This window comes from Phocoena phocoena, chromosome 14 (genome assembly GCF_963924675.1).
Source record: "Phocoena phocoena chromosome 14, mPhoPho1.1, whole genome shotgun sequence".
Lineage (NCBI taxonomy): Eukaryota > Metazoa > Chordata > Mammalia > Artiodactyla > Phocoenidae > Phocoena > Phocoena phocoena.
The window spans coordinates 377201-395743 of NC_089232.1; the positions used below are offsets into that span (position 1 = coordinate 377201).

General features: G+C 45.2%; 1 protein-coding gene across 1 annotated transcript in view; it reads left to right on the plus strand.

The window, feature by feature from the left end:
* The window catches only part of SEPTIN10 (septin 10), a 52882-nt gene that overhangs the window by 32770 nt on the left and 1569 nt on the right, over positions 1-18543 (plus strand). Inside the window, exons 6-10 of the mRNA XM_065891389.1 lie at positions 2738-2899; positions 4402-4498; positions 5866-6034; positions 11939-12071; positions 17164-17351. Coding sequence (XP_065747461.1) covers positions 2738-2899; positions 4402-4498; positions 5866-6034; positions 11939-12071; positions 17164-17351 — 749 coding nt within the window. The remainder of the gene's footprint in view (positions 1-2737; positions 2900-4401; positions 4499-5865; positions 6035-11938; positions 12072-17163; positions 17352-18543) is intronic.

An 18543-nucleotide genomic window follows, 5' to 3' on the forward strand; every position in this document is an offset into this window, starting at 1 on the left:
AGAACCAGGAGAGTATCTCCCTCGAAGGCAGGTGTGAGGGTGGACTAAATCGACAGTGTGTCTTGTTCTTACTACAAGGCTCCACGGCTCCCTCCACGTGGAGAGCTACCTGCTGTGTGGGGGGGTGCCACATCCCCCTCCGCCAGGGCCACTGTCGTGGCTGGGCCAGCCCTCTTGGTTCTTAGGGTCCCAGGATGCACATCAGCAACAAGCCTCAGGGGACTCCGAGGAGCAAGGGTTGTCCCTACGGGTCCTGAGGGCACACGGCACACTCAAGGCCACACGGTGGGGTGGGAGTGGGGGGGAGGGAGGGAGGGAGGGGTCGTGAACCTGGGCTCAGCCTCTATCAGGGTCTGAGGGTGAGGCATCTGGGGTTTCACAGGTTCCCCCTTTGGTGGTGACTTTAAAGCACTAGCGTGCAAATTGGGGCTGGCAAGGGAGAGGCAGGTCGCTCCAGGCTCGGCCATCTAGGGTTTCTGAAAGGGGGTCCTCCAGGCAGGGCTGCCCGGTTCCTTACCTGATGGTAGCCAGTAGCTATGTCCGCAGCTGCAGTGGGTCTATTCGAATGGATGTCTTTGAAATAGATGCCTCAGCAAAGGTCAGTTTCAGGCGCATACGCTACAATCAAAAAGCTTAACGTCATGTATGTACACTGGCCTGCTTCTGCTATTAACAGTGGAATCAATTAGAAGTTACTAACTTGGCATAATTTATTGAATATCTATGTATCAGTATTATACGATACCAAAATCAAGAACTTGGCATCAAATTTTTATATACTTTTGACTAATTTATCTTCAAAGCTGTTTACCCACAATTGCTGAAAAGTTTATTTCATGGATAGTTGGAAAAACCTTTACCTCCTTTGGAACGTATTTAAGACCAATAAATCCAAATGTACACAGTAAATCAGTGTGAAATTGGAGAAGAAAAATACATTTAAGAATAGAAAAGGAATTATGATATTTAGTTTTCACTTTCATTCTGAAAATTACATTGATAGCTCACTCTCTTGGCACACATGACTACTTAGCCTGAAGTCTTTCACTAAAAACGAACTAATAACCCAAAAGACCTATAAACCCCTGAATTTGTGGAGATATCACTCTTTGGTGGGGACGTTAATCATACAGAACTAGCGTCGCAGGTCAGTTGGTCTTCAGGACCCCACATCTCTTCCTCTCAGGCCAGTGATAGGACTTCTAAATAATGCTGAGAAAGGGGGACTTCCCTGGTGGCACAGTGGTTAAGAATCCGCCTGCCAGTGCAGGGGACACGGGTTCGATCCCTGATATGGGAAGATCCCACATGCCACGGAGCAACAAAGCCCGTACACCACAACTACGGAGCCTGCGTTCTAGAGCCCCGCGAGCCACAGCTGCTGAGCCCATGTGCCACAACTACTGAAGCCCATGTGCCTAGAGCCTGTGCTCTGCAACAAGAGAAGCCACCGCAATGAGAAGCCCGTGCACTGCAACAAAGAGCAGCCCCCGCTCGGCGCAACTAGAGAAAGTCAGCGTGCAACAATGAAGACCCAACGCAGCCAAAAATAAAATAAAATAATTAAAAAAAAATAATGCTGAGAAAGTTATTCCTTTGAGTCATGAACGTTTTTAGTTGGTATTCGTAAAATCTCCTTCTTTCAACATCTCGGTAAGAGTCTGACAATGGGGTGCAAGTCAGATGAAGTCATTGGGAAAAGGGACCTGCTTAAATGAGAGGCAGAAGGAGGCCCTTGGCCTGTTCTGTAGGTCTGCTGAGATCAGTCACCCTGATTACTTAGTGCTTAGAGTATTAAGAAATAAAAAATTCTTAATGAATTATGCAGTGGATTTCAGCTCACGGCTTACATTTTATTTATTTTGTGTATGATGGAATTGTCAGAGACTGAGAGAAGAAAATGTGAGATTTCTAAACCTGAATTCAGATGAAAGATGAACTTTATAAGAGCTGTGCTTTATTTATTTATGTATGGATGGATGGATGGATGGATGGATGGGTGGATGGCTGCGTTGGGTCTTCGTTGCTGCGCGTGGGCTTTCTCTAGTTGTGGTGAGCGGGGGCTACTCTTCGTTGCGGTGCGCGGGCTTCTCACTGCGGTGGCTTCTCTTTTTGTGGGGCACGGGCTCTAGGCCCGAGTTCTCCAGTAGTTGTGGCACGTGGGCTCAGTAATTGTGGCTCGTGGGCTCTAGAGCGCAGGCTCAGTAGTTGTGGCGCACGGGCTTCGTTGCTCCGCGGCATGTGGGATCTTCCCAGACCAGGGCTTGAACCCGTGTCCTCTGCATTGGCAGGCGGATTCTTAACCACTGTTGTCACCAGGGAAGTGCCAGAGCTCTGCTTTTTAAAAGCAGTTATTGTAAGGCCAGCATTTGTAGGATTATCTGGTAAAAATGAAGCCAATGATTCTACGTCAGGAGTTGGCAAGCTTTTCCTGTGAAGGGCCAGGTAGTAAATACTTCCGGCTTCGCAGGTCGTGGGCCTCTGATACAACTACTCACTTCTGCTATTATAGAATGAAAGTGGCCATAGGAAATACGTAATGTGTAATGAAGGGGCCTAGCTGTGTTCCAGTAACTCTTTATTTATGTAAACAGGCAGTGAGTGGACTGTAGTTTGCCTGTCCTCTGATCTAGGTCAAGGAAATTTGTCAGGGACTGAGTGGTTTTGAATGCAAAAGCTTCAGGATTAAAAAATAAATCCTCAATCATGAGATTTTGTTTCTCTTTATTCTTAATAGGTGAACATTATACCAGTGATTGCCAAAGCAGATGCAATTTCTAAAACTGAATTACAGAAGTTTAAGATCAAGCTTATGAGTGAATTGGTCAGCAATGGTGTTCAGATATACCAGTTCCCAACAGATGATGAAACTATTGCTAAAGTCAATGCTTCAATGAATGTAAGCTCTTAACTGAATATTATTTGTTTTACATATGATAAAAGGGATTTATAAGTAAGTAACACTGCTACTAATGTATTTTCACTTCTGTCTTCCAAAACAAGGTGAATTTTGAAAGAGTCCAGTATAGGGAAATGTTTTATTTTCTAGAGTTGGAAAAGTATAATGAGAATATATTTTTGAGCATTTTTCTTTCCTCCCTACTTTCACCTAAATGAAGTGATACATCTGTGAGACCGGGATTCATCTTTTGTGGAACCATATTTAATTGCCTTAGAAAGATTCATTTCTGTCCTTTCTTTAATAACATGAGAAGACATTACGGCCTCCCTCAGAAAGCTTTAGGATCTTAAAATCTTTAAGGAGAGCTTTCTAATCTGGTACTGAAGCTCATTCTCCCTTACAGGGCCACAGGTACATATGAAATATTCACATAATTTTTAAATAAATATAGAATATATTTAGTATATTTTAATTATACATAACTTAATGTGTTCTTGTGGGAATTATTAACCTCCCTGAGACTGTTAACTTATCTATGAAATTGGGTTAATAATACCTGTCTTAAGGGTTGTTGTGAGGATACAGCTTTGTTCACTGCCTGACACAGTGACATTCAGTACCTGTTGTTCCATTTCTCCCCTTTTTTCTGATTTTTTCATACTTTGTTCATATTAAGATACTTAAATATATAGAAAGCTGACTAATGTAAAGGGAAGTGATATTAATTTCTGTGTGTTAAATTGTCTTTATATCTAATTTGTTTTCTGTGCCCACCTGGAATAAGTTTTCAGAGGGGTGCAATTAAGAGACTAAATATTGTCAATTATTAAATATTAAACATGATACTGTTTACATTAGACTTTTCCCCTACATTAATCCTCAGCTTCAGACAGGACGGTCTACTCACTGCTATTAAATCCCGCTATTGTATCTTGGTTCAAAATCTTCTCCTTACTATGCTAGTTCTTCCTATTCTGCTTGATCCGTCTCCAGTTTGGGTTGTGTCTTCCTGCCCAAAGAGACCTCTCCCTCCTCTAAATTTCTATAACATTTGTATTCAGCATTAGTTTGGGACTTAAATATTATTTTATATTAGTGTTATATATGTAGATATACACTATATATATATATATATACACACTTTGGTTATATGGGGGGTGTGTGTGTGTGATTTCCTCAACGTTATCTTTGTCTTTTAGGACCAAGATAATAATGAGGGAAATGATACCTGTGCTAGAATTCTGTTTTTGTATCCTTGCAGCAAAATAGGAATACGTGTGGGGCATGCTCAGTAAATAATTCTCTCTCTAGGGCCTGAAGATGACTCTGTAGAACAGTTGGCATACACGTGAACAGCTGTGAACACATATTCACAGGGCACATTTTAAAAGCTGAGGCACAGCAGATCATTTGGCTTTAACACATTCGTTATTTAGTAAATTTTCTCTTCTCTGTTTTTACTGGTATGAGATGTGATTGATGTCCTGGCTTCTTTCCAGGGACACTTGCCGTTTGCTGTGGTAGGAAGTATGGATGAGGTGAAAGTTGGAAATAAGATGGTTAAAGCTCGCCAGTACCCTTGGGGCATCGTACAAGGTAAAGGAGATAAACGAGGATATGTGCGCTGCCTGACAGCCTGGAAGTTGAATTTAATGCGTTCTAGGAGGTGATGCTGATTTGGGGTTATGATTGGCTGTCAGAAGGGTTGGCTCTGTTCTGTTTTAGCCACGTCTGCAGAGGCGCAAGGCACAGCCTCCCTACTTCCTGTCTTAGATCATGTTACCTGCCCAGGTGCACCAGGACCTTCAGAAGGCGGGAGGCACTGGTCGGGTACTTTGAACAAAATTTGAGTGTAAATAGTATTGTTTAAACATAGTACGTAAACTAAGTACTAGATAATTCTGTGACACAATAAACCACTTTGTAAATTTATATATTTTTACTCATCAAAGTATTGCCAACTATTTCCCAAACAAACCAGTCAGCCAAGTAATAATTTTTAGCATTTGTCTAACTCTACAATGAGTAAGTAATTAGCACTTGACTGGCTCATTCATTCATGATGCCAACTAATGGGGAATGGATTACCCCTGCTGGTACTGGTTTCCCAGTGCTGCTTTTTTTTTTGTGTGTGTGTGTGTGTGTGTGTGTGTGTGTGTGTGTGGTACGCGGGCCTCTCACTGTTGTGGCCTCTCCCGTTGCGGAGCACAGGCTCCGGACACACAGGCTCAGCGGCCATGGCTCACGGGCACAGCCTCTCCGCGGCATGTGGGATCTTCCCGGACCGGGGCACGAACCTCTGTCCCCTGCATCGGCAGGCGGACTCCCAACCACTGCGCCACGAGGGAAGCCCCAGTGCTTTTTTTAAGTTGACAAATTTTGTAATTAGTGGAAAATATTGACAAAACTTAACATTTTTAATGTACAGAAAATATAAAGGCAATAATTGTACTTAAAACTATTGATCACAGTAACACATGTGACGCAGAATCACAAATGTGGCATTGTGTGACAAGAATTTGATGTTTACAGCAGGCACAGGTGGTGTTCTCGAGTGTGCAGAATTTACCACCTTGAAGTTTTAGTGAAAAAATATTACATACTCTTTTCAGGCGGTATGTGAAATGTCCTGAGGATAGTTTATAAACTGCTAACAAAATACTAGTGAAATGATTGGAGCATATGGTACAGAATAGAATATATTTCTTTCCTATTTCCTGTTTATCCTTGGCTACTAAATTTAAGCAAACCTCTGTTAATCAGTATCGCCTATAATTCGGTGTGTGTAATACAAGAATTGCTTCCTTGGTTACTTGTATGAAACAACCATAGCTATTAATCAGACTGATTATTTCGCTGTTTGGGTTATTTCAAATGTGTTTTCATTTACTCGTCCATTCAACAAATACTAATTATATGTCAGGATTAAAAATCGGTGTTGCTGTTTTCTGTTTTCCGGCTAGTGGAAAATGAAAACCACTGCGACTTTGTCAAGCTCCGGGAGATGCTCATTTGTACGAACATGGAGGATCTGCGAGACGAGACGCACACGAGGCATTACGAGCTGTACCGGCGCCGCAAACTGGAGGAGATGGGCCTCACAGACACGGGCCCAGAGAACAAGCCGCTCAGGTGAGCAGCCAGGGAGGGAGGTGGGGTGGGCCTCTCCGTCTGCCCAGGATGACAGAGAGTCTCCCACATCGTGAGGTGGTGCCACCTGCTACGATTAATGACTCTGCTCTCCATGCCGCCCTCGGAGGTCTTTGTCCTTACCCGACTCAGGGAGTTCGAGTAGAAGGGAGGACACAGGGCAGAAGCCCAGGATTTCAGCATCCGCTGAAGTGAGTAACCAAAGGAAAAATCTCTCATTATTTGGTTTTATTTTTGTATTTATGTGAAGAAGGTGAAAGAGTATTGATTATTATTTTAAAAACCTGGGCTATGAATCATATTAACTACAAAGCTGTTGTTTTTTATCCTGATGAAAGTTTTGGAATGACTAAACTTAGGAAAATATCTTGTAAAGGAAGCACTAGTTGCGGGCCAGCTCTGGTAAAGCAATGATTTTCTCTGCTGAAGAGAAAGCATCTAGCATTGGCTTCCCTTCGTGTTTCCCAGGAGGCTTCACTTCTCGCTCTTTCAAGTCTGTGGGTGGTGAGGGGTCCCCACGTGCCTGAAGGAGACGCGGATCCTGAGTGACAGTGGGCGGGGTGGCCTTGCATGCTGGAGGAGAGGGATTCAGGTGCCTGGTGGCTCAGTTATCAGTCACCTGTGGAGGACTCAGAAATGCAGGTTCACAGTTTCCGGGTATGGAGCCGAAGAATCACATTTAAATGAAAATTCCCACTCAGCCCTTCAGCAGACACTTCCTGCTGGTCACTGGCCAGGTGTGCACCATGGGTGCAGAGAGGAAGATGCTCTTGCCCTGTGTGGTGATCAGGGTCTGGGGGAGTGAGGAGGCCCGGGCAGGAGGCTGCTGTGGGCATCCAAGTACGAGCAGACAGGGGCCTGTGCTGGCGTGGCAGTGGCGGAGGTGGTGAGAAGCATGGTCACCACATAGGACTGGAAGGCGACGTCAACATGACTCTCTGATGGTCTGGATATGGATGTAAAGGAAAGAGGAAGCCAGGGTGGTGGCTCCAGTTACTGTTTTCCACCTGAGAACCTGGGTGAACGGTGGTGATGTTTATTGTTATGAGCAAGACGGGGGAAGGGGTACACTTCCTGGTGGGTAACTGAGAAGTTTGGGACATGTTACATTTCAGTTGATTATTAAATCTTCAGGTGAAGACTTAGAGTAGGTTATTTCATAAACGAATCTGGAGCTCGGGGAGAAGTGAAGGCTGAGATGATACTTTGGAGTCAGCAGTGAATAATACTGCATCTAGTGTTCACAGTGCTCTTATTGTTCTGAGCTTTTACTACCTGGGGAAAACAGAGGAGACATATGCAGAGACCTGGAAGGCAGAGAGAGAAAGGCACCTTTGAGTCTCTGCAGGAAGGTCGGAGGAGCAGGGCATCCTGGTGGGGATTTGGTCTTTGTCCTCGGGGAAAGACACAAAGTTTGAAGCAGTGATACCGATACGGTATTTGCACTTAAAAGATCACTCTTGGCTGCAGTGTGAGGGAGGGGTCAGAGGGTGTGCAGAGGTGCTGAGGAGCTAAGTGCCAGCAGCAAGCACAGAACTGGGTGTGTTTGAGAGACATCTAGAAGATAAAAGTGAAAGAACTTAGTGACTGTTCAGATGTAATGAGGTAAAGGAGCAGAAGACGCCAAAAGAAGACTTCTGCTGGCCTGGATCAGTGGTTTCTTCAGCTCGGCAGGTAGCTGTACCCTTCACAAGGTAGTGTCTCTGGAGGCGCACTGGCTGCTCTGTGGGGCAGGATGGAGATCGTTAGCTCAGCTGGGACCTGGGGACTTAGAGTTTCCTCTGAAACATCCAGTGACAGTGTCACATAGGCACTTTGGCTGTTTATCTGGAGCTCAGAGGAGAGAGGAGAGGGCTGGGCCAAAGGGATGAACTTCAGAGTCACAGGCACTAAGAGGTGGTTAATTGAATACTGCGTATGGGTGAGATGCCTGGAGAGAGAAGTACATTTGGAAAGAAAGGTGCCTTGGAAACAGCCTTGAGTCCATTGAATGTGTGTCAGCAGAAGAAGCAGACAGAAGCGGTTGAGAAGCCTAGGGTAGAGGAAGGAGGAAACCAGCAGGGTCGTGTCTCGGAAGCCAAGTGAAGAGGGTCTCAAGAAGGGAGAGGTGGCCGTGTTGAAAGTGAGAGGGTTTTGCTGTGGAAGTACAGCAGTGTGATACAGTCCAGTTGCTCCCTTGACCGTTGACAATAACGAGGAACACGCCGTCTGAGTCAAAAAGGACAGCACAGGCCAGGGCTTGCAGATTTTTTTTTTTTTTTTTTTGCGGTACGCGGGCCTCTCACTGCTGTAGCCTCTCCTGCTGCGGAGCACAGGCTCCAGACGCGCAGGCTCAGCGGCCATGGCTCACGGGCCCAGCCGCTCCGCGGCATGTGGGATCTTCCCGGACTGGGGCACGAACCCGCGTCCCCTGCATTGGCAGGCGGACTGTCAACCACTGCGCCACCAGGGAAGCCCAGGGCTTGCAGATTTGAAGGGAGAAAACCAGCTTCATTCATGAACAAACCATTTCCAGCCTTCCTTCCAGGAAGGGGGATGTCCAGTGGGCCCAGCTTAGGACATGTGCCCGTGTTCTGGCTGGGTGGGTGTAAGCCTGACTGCCTGTCCCACCAGAATGCATCCCGTGGGAAGAAGTAGCTCTCCAAAGGTAACCAGAATAATAATACAACAGGAGAGAGAGATGGTGGGCGGGCACTCAGAACAGCCGTTTTTTAGCATTTCCTCAGTTTGGGGAGCGTCTGCCCACTGGACAGGTGAAGAATGGAAAACTGGGAAAGGAGGCTCTTCAGTGGAGGCCAGGTTACAGAGTGGACAGGAGCAGTGGCTGCAGGTTGCTTGCAGAGGACAAGCAAGAAGGCCGGGGGCTCGAGCTCAGTGTGAGGGAGGCCCTGCCCACCTGCCCGGGAGCTGGTGGCCCTCTGCTCTGCCCAGGCCTGCAGTCCTGATGAGATGGGATTCCTTGGGTCAAGCGCAGCAGAATGTTCTCTCCTCTTGGTGCTTTCTCATTTGTGGATAAATTATTTGATAAAATTCCTGTAGTTCTTTATAGCCTGAGGTCTAGGAAGGTTTCACCAGTGTGGTTTTAAGAACTTGTATTCTGTTTTCTTAGGAATCTTCCCATTTAATTTGGGATGTGTACAACAACAGTCACTATAATTTGGTTGGCACGTAAAATCTGTCCCTCAGTATTGCATCTATGAATAAGAACAGTTAGTTACATGAGCCTGTTAGGCCGCGCCCTGCTCTTTATGGCCCGGCCTTGCTCTCTGCAGCCCCGCAGTGTCTCCATCCTGTTTCCCCTGAATGGTTATGCTGAGTCATGGTTTGTGTCCCCGTGTACCCACACCCATCTCATGCTTGTCATGAGGTCCAGGGGGTCGGCATTATATGTACCCCTGTAGTCTTAATTAACTGATGTTTACTTATTTAAACTACATGAAACATGCTTTTATCAACCTCAAATCCCCAAGTTATTTTAGATGAACAAAACCAGTCTCGTTCACCATCACTGAAGTGCCCTGGGCCCTCAGAGTCTGGAAGGGAGATTTGTGTGGTACTCTAGAGTTTCTTAAGTGTTTGGCATAATTTTTTGTGTCATAAACTTTGTGTCTTTCTGCACTTGGTCTGTGGTGGACGCTCCTCAGGCCTGCGAGAGCTGCACCCGGGGCTCAGGGAGGTCCTGAGTGAGGGGGACGCAGCGGTTTCCTGATGGGCACGAGCGGTCAAGGATGCATTCTCTTCCTCTTTCATTCTCAGCTCTGCCTTCAGTCAGTGATGTCTGCAGCTAGGGGAGGGTGCTGCATTAAATATCACGGCAGCAGGAGAGCTCTTTTTCATTCTCAGATCCATGGCAGTCAACAGTGGTTGTATTAGTTTCACAGCCACTCCTTGCAGGCCCTCTCAGAGTTTCATTACCACCTTTTGAAAGACAGTGCGGTCTCTTTCCTTGCAGTTGGCTCTGTGAGTTTACCTGTCACAGTGGGCGTGTGTGATGGACGCAGAACACGCGGGACCAGTGTTTCCTCTTTACCTCTTGCTGAGGCACCACTGTAGGCGGGATTTATGCTGGTTAGGGTTACAGGCTTTGGAGCACGTCTGATCAAGTTCCAGCCCCAGCTTTGTACTTGCTAACTCTGTCCCTCTGCACAGGTGACTTTACCTCTCCGAGCGTCGTCTTCCTACCTGAAGGACAGTGTTAGTGCTTTGTTCTTCATGGCGCTGCGGGAATTAGTGAGTCCAGACCAGTCCCTGCTGGTAGCAGCTATTCCACAAGTGTTTGGTCTTTTCTCTTTGCCAGGTGGCTTGATTTTCCTCCTGAACAACTCAAGTGCTTGTGTAAGTAAATTAGTGAGAACTTTTTAAAATTTTGATGTGACATGATTTAAATACATTATTTAAACTAAGTTTGCCACTAAAGGCTATCAGTCCAGTATAGGACCAGTGAAATGTGGGCAAAGGTGACCCGATCGCTTTAGAGGCTTCTTTAAAATAAGACCAAAACAGACACAGAAAAACAAAAAACCTTATAAAAAGTCAAATGCCTCGAGATTAGAGGCCTTTCTGTGGTCATCTAGGGCATTCTGTACATCTGTGAACTTTGCTCTTAAAGACAATGTGCGGGATTGTCCCTCCTTGGAGCACATGCTGAGTGCCGTACTCTCATGCTCAGCTCTAAGTGCTGTGGTGCAACATTTCTTCCTTTGTTTTTCCCTAAATTTATACAGTTGTAGCCATGAAAGATTTCCCCAGTTACAAGATTAGTAAAATTCCTGAATTTCATCACATTTTAAATCTATTTCGCCATATTTTTATAAGCGATAGAAATGTCTAACTGTGACACAGCTGGAAAGTGAATCTGTGTTCCCTGTTAAACCTTGGGGATGTTCTCCAAGTGAGCTGAAATGGAAGGGCCCTGCATTGCCGGATATAAGGTCTGCGGTTCTTCTGAAATGCCACAAGTAAGACAGGCAGGCACCGGCCGTGGCGTTCCAGCACAGTCCCTGCCCTGCTTGGTTAAACTGGCTCTACTTCCCTGCAGTTTCTATCATTAGATGAACATCTGTGAAGAAACCGAAACATCTGGAGGGCTCTACTGGATAGCTGGGTTATGGAGATGCTGAGCTGTTAGGAGAGAGAGGCAGGTGGGCTGTAAGTGCCAGGAAGAGGTATAAACAAAGAGCCATGGAAGTGCTTGGGAGGGACAGTGGATTCCAGCTGGGGAGACTGGAGAAGCGAGGGACAGGACTAGTGAGCAGAGGGAGGGCTGGGAAATGGGCAGTGGCTGGAGCATGAAACGTGTGGCATGTCTTAGGAACAAAGGTTAGGTTGGTACAGCTGAAACCTTAGGGGGATTGGGTCTGTTGGGCCAGATTGTGAAGTTTCTGAAGTGCTGCTATCCTGTAGATAATATAACTAATGCAGAGGAAAAAGATAAGGAGATGTCTGTTTTTGGTGGAAAAATCTTAGGAGTGGCAGGAAGGACGAAATGAAAGAAAGAGGAACTAAAAGCCTAGAGCTCAGCTGGGAGATTATTCCAGTAGCAAAGGCAGAAAAGCACAAAGATCAATTTGGGCTGAACACGGTGTCTGTAGAAATCAAAACAAGACGGGACTGAAGTGAGGTCGGGGTCTTAGGCTGAGTCCCCAGAGCCTGGTGATCGGACGTGGCAATGAGGGGAGGGGAGGAACCAACAGAGGCGGAAGGAGGAATCCATCTGGGGTGAGATGAGCACCTCTGGGAGCACCAGCAAAGCAGGGACCCGCAGACAGATCCACGCTCCCTGGAGCCACGTGTGCTGTGACGGTCACGGGGCCTGACGCGCACCGAGTGTTCGCAAGTTTGTGATGTAATCTCGCTAACATGAGAGTACCATAAATAATTTTTCAGTCTGCAGGAGACCTACGAAGCCAAAAGACACGAATTTTATGGTGAACGTCAGAGGAAGGAGGAAGAAATGAAGCAGTTGTTTGTGCAGCGTGTGAAGGAGAAAGAAGCCGTATTGAAAGAAGCTGAGAGAGAGGCAAGTGCGCTGGTTTGTTGGGATGTGCACTTATTTGGGGTGTCCTGTTAACCTGGGGATAATTATCTCAAGAATTCCGAGATGGTTTTGAAAACTAGTTGTTCCTTAAAAAGTAGCTGTTGTATTTTAACACGTACTCTTTGGATGCAGACTTCCAAAAAAAAGCACAGGCTGGAAACAAAAATTTTTGCCTTTTTGAACAAGGTGTCTTCCATTAGAAGTGGTTTATCGAGGACTTGTAAAGGACTAGGTTACTAAGAAGCGTTTGAAATACCTTAACCAGGAGCCAGAAGTGTTTTAGCTGTGGCTTGATAAAGCCTTTTCTGAGAGTTTTGAGTCCTTGGGATTGTTGTTTGAAGTAGGTGACTCTGAGAGCTGTTAACTAGCCCTTGAGTTTGAAGTCAGGCTTCCTGGAGGTGGGTGGTCTGGGCAGCCTGGGCGCAAAACCATCCGCAGTGAGTTTGGTTTGCTTCTGGTTCTCCAAGGATCAGTTTTAGTTTTACTTGAGTTAAGGTATTTTCTGTAGACTTTACTGTAATGGCTGCTTTTAAATAAATGGCCACATTTAAGATGAGGGTCACAAAGGAATCTCTAAGAGAAGACAGAAATGTTAATACAAATGAACTTGCTGATGTAAGAGTTCCTGAAGAGTTATTTGTAAAGTAATTTAATGCTACAAATGTATTAAGTACCCTTATAGTACTTGCTATTTCAATAAACCCTGTAGTAAGTGGTTTTGTAAAATAATCTATCTTGTTTATAATTTGAATTTTGATCTTTATTTTGAAAAAGTTCAAACAATGGGAAAGTGAAAGTACGGGGTACCTGTGTCCCTCCCCAGACCTAGATTTAGGATAGACATTTTGCCGTCTTTAGTGTGTGTGTTTCCCTGGTTGTCTGAAAGCTGGTTGTAGACATCACAACACTTTATCACAGGCACTTTCATGCATCTCTGAAGCTCAGGTGCATTTTCCTCCATAACCACAGTACCAGTACTACACCTAAGAAAAGGAATAGCAATGCCACAGACTCTCCTAATCCCCAGTGCACAATCAAATTTCCCCACTCGTCCCAAGATTGTCTTTTATTGTTGCTTTCTGTTCGGTGATTTTTTGTTTTTGAACCAGAATTCAATCTTAGGTCTCATTGCATATGGGTGTTCTGTTTTGTTCAGTCTCTTATTTGAAAACAGTCCCTAGTTTGGAGTTATTTTTATTTATTTTAAAATATTTATTTATTTATTGGCTGTGTCGGGTCTCAGCTGCGGCACGCAGGATCTTCCGTTGCGGTGCATGCATGGGCTCCTCTCTAGTTGTGGCACACAAGCTCAGTAGTTGTGGCATGCAGGCTTAGTTGCCCCACGCCATGTGGGTTCTTAGTTCCCCAACCAGGGATAGAACCCGCGTTCCCTGCATTGGAAGGCAGATTTTTAACCACTGGACCACCAGGGAAGTCCCTGGAGTTATTTTTAAATACAAATATTGAGGAAGGAGTTGTGATGAGTAGGAAATAGGGTGCTGATTTTTCTTTTGATTACTAGATGCTTCTCTTGTAAGAGTTTCTCTCTCATACATCATGGTTCTCAGTTTCTCCAGTGAGGAGAGAAGATGTAGAAGTGGTTTATAGTTGAATTTTAATTTTTCAAACCCCACATAAGAATATTTTGCTTAAATGCATATTGTTTAAAAGGAAATTGAAAATTGAGGGTGACCAAATGGTTGAAAGAAAAAGAGAAGTGTTATTTATCAGTAGGTGCTTCATAGATGTTTATTTTTGTGATTCAAGCGGTTTCATGTTAAGAACATTATGTTAAAACTAATGAAGTTAGTTTAAACCAAGTTGTCACAAGAGTTCTAAACTTTTAATTACATAGGTTTAGAAGCAGATTACTGGCCTGTTTCATTAATATTACAATAATATTAGTAAGTTCCCTCATGACCAGTTTCATCCTGCAAGGCTGGTACGTTAGAGTCAGGTCTGGTGCAGGGCATCTGGGGGTCATCTTCACTCGCATGAGTGATGATTAACTCAAGAGCCGTCAGTTAGGACTTCCCTGGTGGCGCAGTGGTTAAGAATCCACCTGCCAATGCACGGGACACAGGTTCGAGCCCTGGTCCAGGAAGATCCCACATGCCGCGGAGCGACTAAGCCCGTGTGCCACAACTACTGAGCCTGCACTCTAGAACCCGCGAGCCACAATTACTGAGCCCGTGCTCTAGAGCCCACAGCCACAACTACTGAAGCCCGCAGGCCTAGAGCCCGTGCTCCGCAACAAGAAAAGCCACCACAATGAGAAGCCTGTGTACCGCAATGAAGAGTAGCCCCCGCTCACCACAACTAGAGAAAGCCTGCACAAGGCCACAAAGACCCAACACAGCCAAAAATTTTTTTTAAAATTTAAAAAAAGAGCCATCAGTTGAAGGACCAAGGAGGACCATATAATCTACCATCAGTGCAAGTGCAGTTTTAGAGGGAAAGGAGGCTTTTTAGTAGTTACACTGGACAATAGGTAGGTGTAAACCAGGTCTCTACTGGGCAAAGTGGGACATTCAAAGCTAGTTACATCAATAAGATACTGGCAGGTAACCCAAAACGTTACTTAAGTCTGTATTAGATGGCCTTGTTATTAAAATATCCTTGGCAATTCACCTTGTATGAATTGGGCCGATTTTCATGTATAGTACAGTTAGCTGAAAATGCAGTGAACGTCAGGTAACTAGAGTAGGCAGATGCTCAGGACAGATATCATGTCAGGATACTGTTTAAATGGTTTCTTCTGTGCATCTTCTGTTAACATCATCCTGGATGCACAGCCCTTCCCCACCACAAGGAAAAGTGCACTTTATATTTACCCCTCAGGTGAAGTGCTTGACCAACATTAAAATGTTACTACTTCTGAATTTTATATGCAAGTCTGTTTCTTGGTTCGTTGTTCACTTAGTATTTATGCCTCTCCTGTTTCTGAAAGTATTCTAGATAATTTTCAGTAAACAAGTACAGCTGCACTAGAACCTGGACGTGGGGAGTCCAGGATGAGCAGCGAGGTGCTCGTCAGCGACACTTCCGGGGTCTCCAGCCAAGTACAGAGGTCAAAGACACTGACTAGTCTGGCAGGAGAGGAATGTTGTCTCTGGTATTCACTTTCTTAAATGGATGCTTTAAAAAGGATCACTGAGCAACAGCATGTACAGTGTCCCTAGAAGCAGGTTTACAAGAGACAGCAGCGGACCGCATGGGCCACAGAGGCTTCAGAGCGTCCGGGAGTAGTTCAACAGCACAGAAGAACTTGAAAACGTGTCTGAGGTAAAGGCCTTGTAGTGAATATTGGAGCTGTGAGCGAGCGCTTCCTGCAGGTGGAGCAGACTGTCACTGACGAAAGCCATGAACTCCACAGAATGTGAATAAGGCACATTCCCCCTGACCCCTTTCTAAGACGTTTTTCTCTTCATAGTTTTCCTGGAATTTTTAGTCAACCTCATAAATGATATATGAAGTACTCCATAACCTTTCAGGATATTTAAGGATATAAAGTGTGCACCCTCCGTTTAAGTGTCTGTCAGAGATGTATCTCTGTTCACATAACGTAAATCTGCCCTGTGGCCTCTCTTTCCAGGCGTCACCCGCCAGCTGCCCCGCTCCCCTCCCAAATCCACGGGGTGCACGCACGCTCAGAGAGCTGCCAGCCTGTGTATTCATACCACCGATTTATTTATGTTTCTTTTTAGAAAGAGCATGCTTCCTTCCTTTATAAGGAACCACTTACATAAGCAAATACTAAGGAACTGATCCCTCTGGAAATGACATCCTCAGGAATAAGAGAATCTTCGGGCCTTACTTCATCTGTGTCAACCCTATCCTGTAAACTCTGCCTTCAAGGTTGCCGGTTCACTCGCCAGCCCGCTCCGTATCTGGAACATCTGATTTTTATTAGGAAGCAGCATAGCTCTCTGCTCTCTCTGCCCTCAGCCTCTGATGAATTTCCTCAGTGATCCTAAGCCATCCTTTCTGGAAACCAAGTCCTACTTTTTGTACAAATGTTAGGTTGCTGCCCAGAACTGAAAATACTAATTGAAAATTTATCTGACCAGACCAGAGAACCAAAAACAAAGTTATTTTTTTGATGTAGATTCTAGATGTTGTGCTTGTGTTCTTGGCACCACAGCCGATTCGTAAGGAACCTGCTGAAGTCTCTAGATCTTTTTTCAGATAAACAACAATCAAACCAGGGAATTCTCATGTTGTACTGTTATAAACTTTGGCAAAACTCATTTTAATGACTGCACCGAGTGTATTTAGCATAAGTGACTTTTAAAATGTTCTCTCTCTTAGAGACACAGGTATATTTTCCCAATTATGGTGTAAACCCAGCCAGTGCAGCTGACCCTTGAACCACCTGGGTTTGAGCTTCACGGGCCCATTTATACGTGGGTGTTTCTCACTCACCGAGTCCACAGGACTGCACCGGTGCGTCTGTGCTTACGGAGCTGTGACACACGCGAATCTTCAACCAGCGGGGTTTGGCATCTTCAACCCTGCAAGGTTCAAGGGTCAACTGTATATTTATGTATAAAACTTTAATCTAAATTCAGGACTTTTTGATTTAGTTTAGATTTCAAGAAGGTGAATGACCATGGGAAAAACATCACAGATTTTAAGGTTCTTGATTTAATTGGACACTTGCTTTCCAAACAGGTTCACCAGTATAGTCAACAGCTATTTCACTACCGCGTAGTAAATTTATTTGGAAAATAAGGGCTTTTTTCCCTCTTTTTGATAACTTGCTTTTGTAATTTGTCCCTCACTTTTATTAAGAATGGATTTTTGAAACTTTATTTGAAGAGGCTTTGTGGGGAAAATGTAGAGCAAAAGAAAAACTCTAAGAGGTCAAACGTTTAAAAAACTGAGGTTTGTGCATGAGGCTGTTTTTATGTTTTGTTCATGCGTTTTCTGCATGGCAGCTCATTCAGAGTTAAAGTTAGAGCAATTCCACATGTCACTGTGCGGGCCGCGTGAGCAGGGCTGCAGTGGGGAGGTGCCGGGGCATGGGCTGCCCCAGCACGTCCCTCAGCGGGAACCGTACTTCACTTCATAGCTCCAGGCCAAGTTTGAGCACCTTAAGAGAGTACACCAAGAGGAGAAGCTGAGGCTTGAGGAGAAGAGAAGACTTCTGGAAGAAGAAATAATCGCCTTCTCTAAGAAGAAAGCTACCTCCGAGATATACCAAAGCCAGCCCTTTATGACCCCGGGTGGTAACGTGCGGAAGGACAAGGACCGCAAGAAGTAAGCGCCCCCCACCCCACGCCTGTCTCACTGCCCCGACCTTCAGGGCGCTTCACCCTTACTCCCATCTGCTCCTGCAGCTAAAGCATCAGTTCCTTGAGAGCAGAGAGCTCGTCCCTCTTGCTGTGCTGATTCCCCAGCAGCTAGAAGGGCACCTGGCACGTCTTCCGTGCTCTGTGCACCCTTGAGTGAAAGTCTGAAGTGAATGAACGAAATAAAAATCTGCTACAACACGTAAGGGTCAGCGACCTTGGGACACTGGCTGCTCCAGGGCACGTCTAGTAACTGCTGACCACCCCTCCCCCCGTTAGTTATGTCACATTTCATGCCTGACAGAGGCTGTATATTGGGGAATCATAGACATAATAGTTGATTAAAAAAAAAGTAATTCTTAGGTTTACTTTTTTAAAACAAATTCTGATAATGATTTTATGAGAATTCTTATTTTAATAAGGGAACCAGGCTATCGATTGGAACTCCTGTGCTTTGATGTCAGAGCTTGTGAAACGAGTGGTGGACGTAAAGATGCAGAGGAAGGTAGAGAGGGCCCCCGTGCATCGGGGCGGCCTTGGTAGCAGGTGGGGGATGGTCCCAAGGCTTGTAGGTCTGGGGTATGTGTTAAAGACAACGTAACCGAAGTCTTAGAAAACAAGGGTTTTTTTCTTCCTTTTTTTCATTTATTTCTCCCACTTAAATGTCCTCATCACTTTGCCTGTTTGCTCGCTCTGTTGAGCACCCAGCCCCCTCCACGTGGGGAGCTCAGGTTCTCCCGTGCTCCAAAGGGCAGCCCTCAGGTTTATGGCCACATCATATTTCAGACTGGTCACCTTCAGAAAGGTGGGAGAACATAACATTGCCCATGATGATAGCTTTCCATTTTTGAACTATGGAGAAGTAAATCCACACGGTTTTGGGTGCATTTAATTGGCCTCTGGATTTTATGGTTTTGGGGAAGAAGGAATTCTCATGTATGATCTTTTCACATAAGCTCTTCCAGGGAGTGGATCTCTGTTTTATCCGTTGATGTATCCACCCCCAGAGCCTAGAAAAAATGAATACACTGAATTTCAAAAGGTTAACCACCCTCGTCATCTGTGGAGGGGACTGGTTCCAGGATGCCCCGCGGACACCAAAATCCACAGATGCTCAAGTCCCTCATATACAATGGCACAATTTTCGCAAAGAACCTATG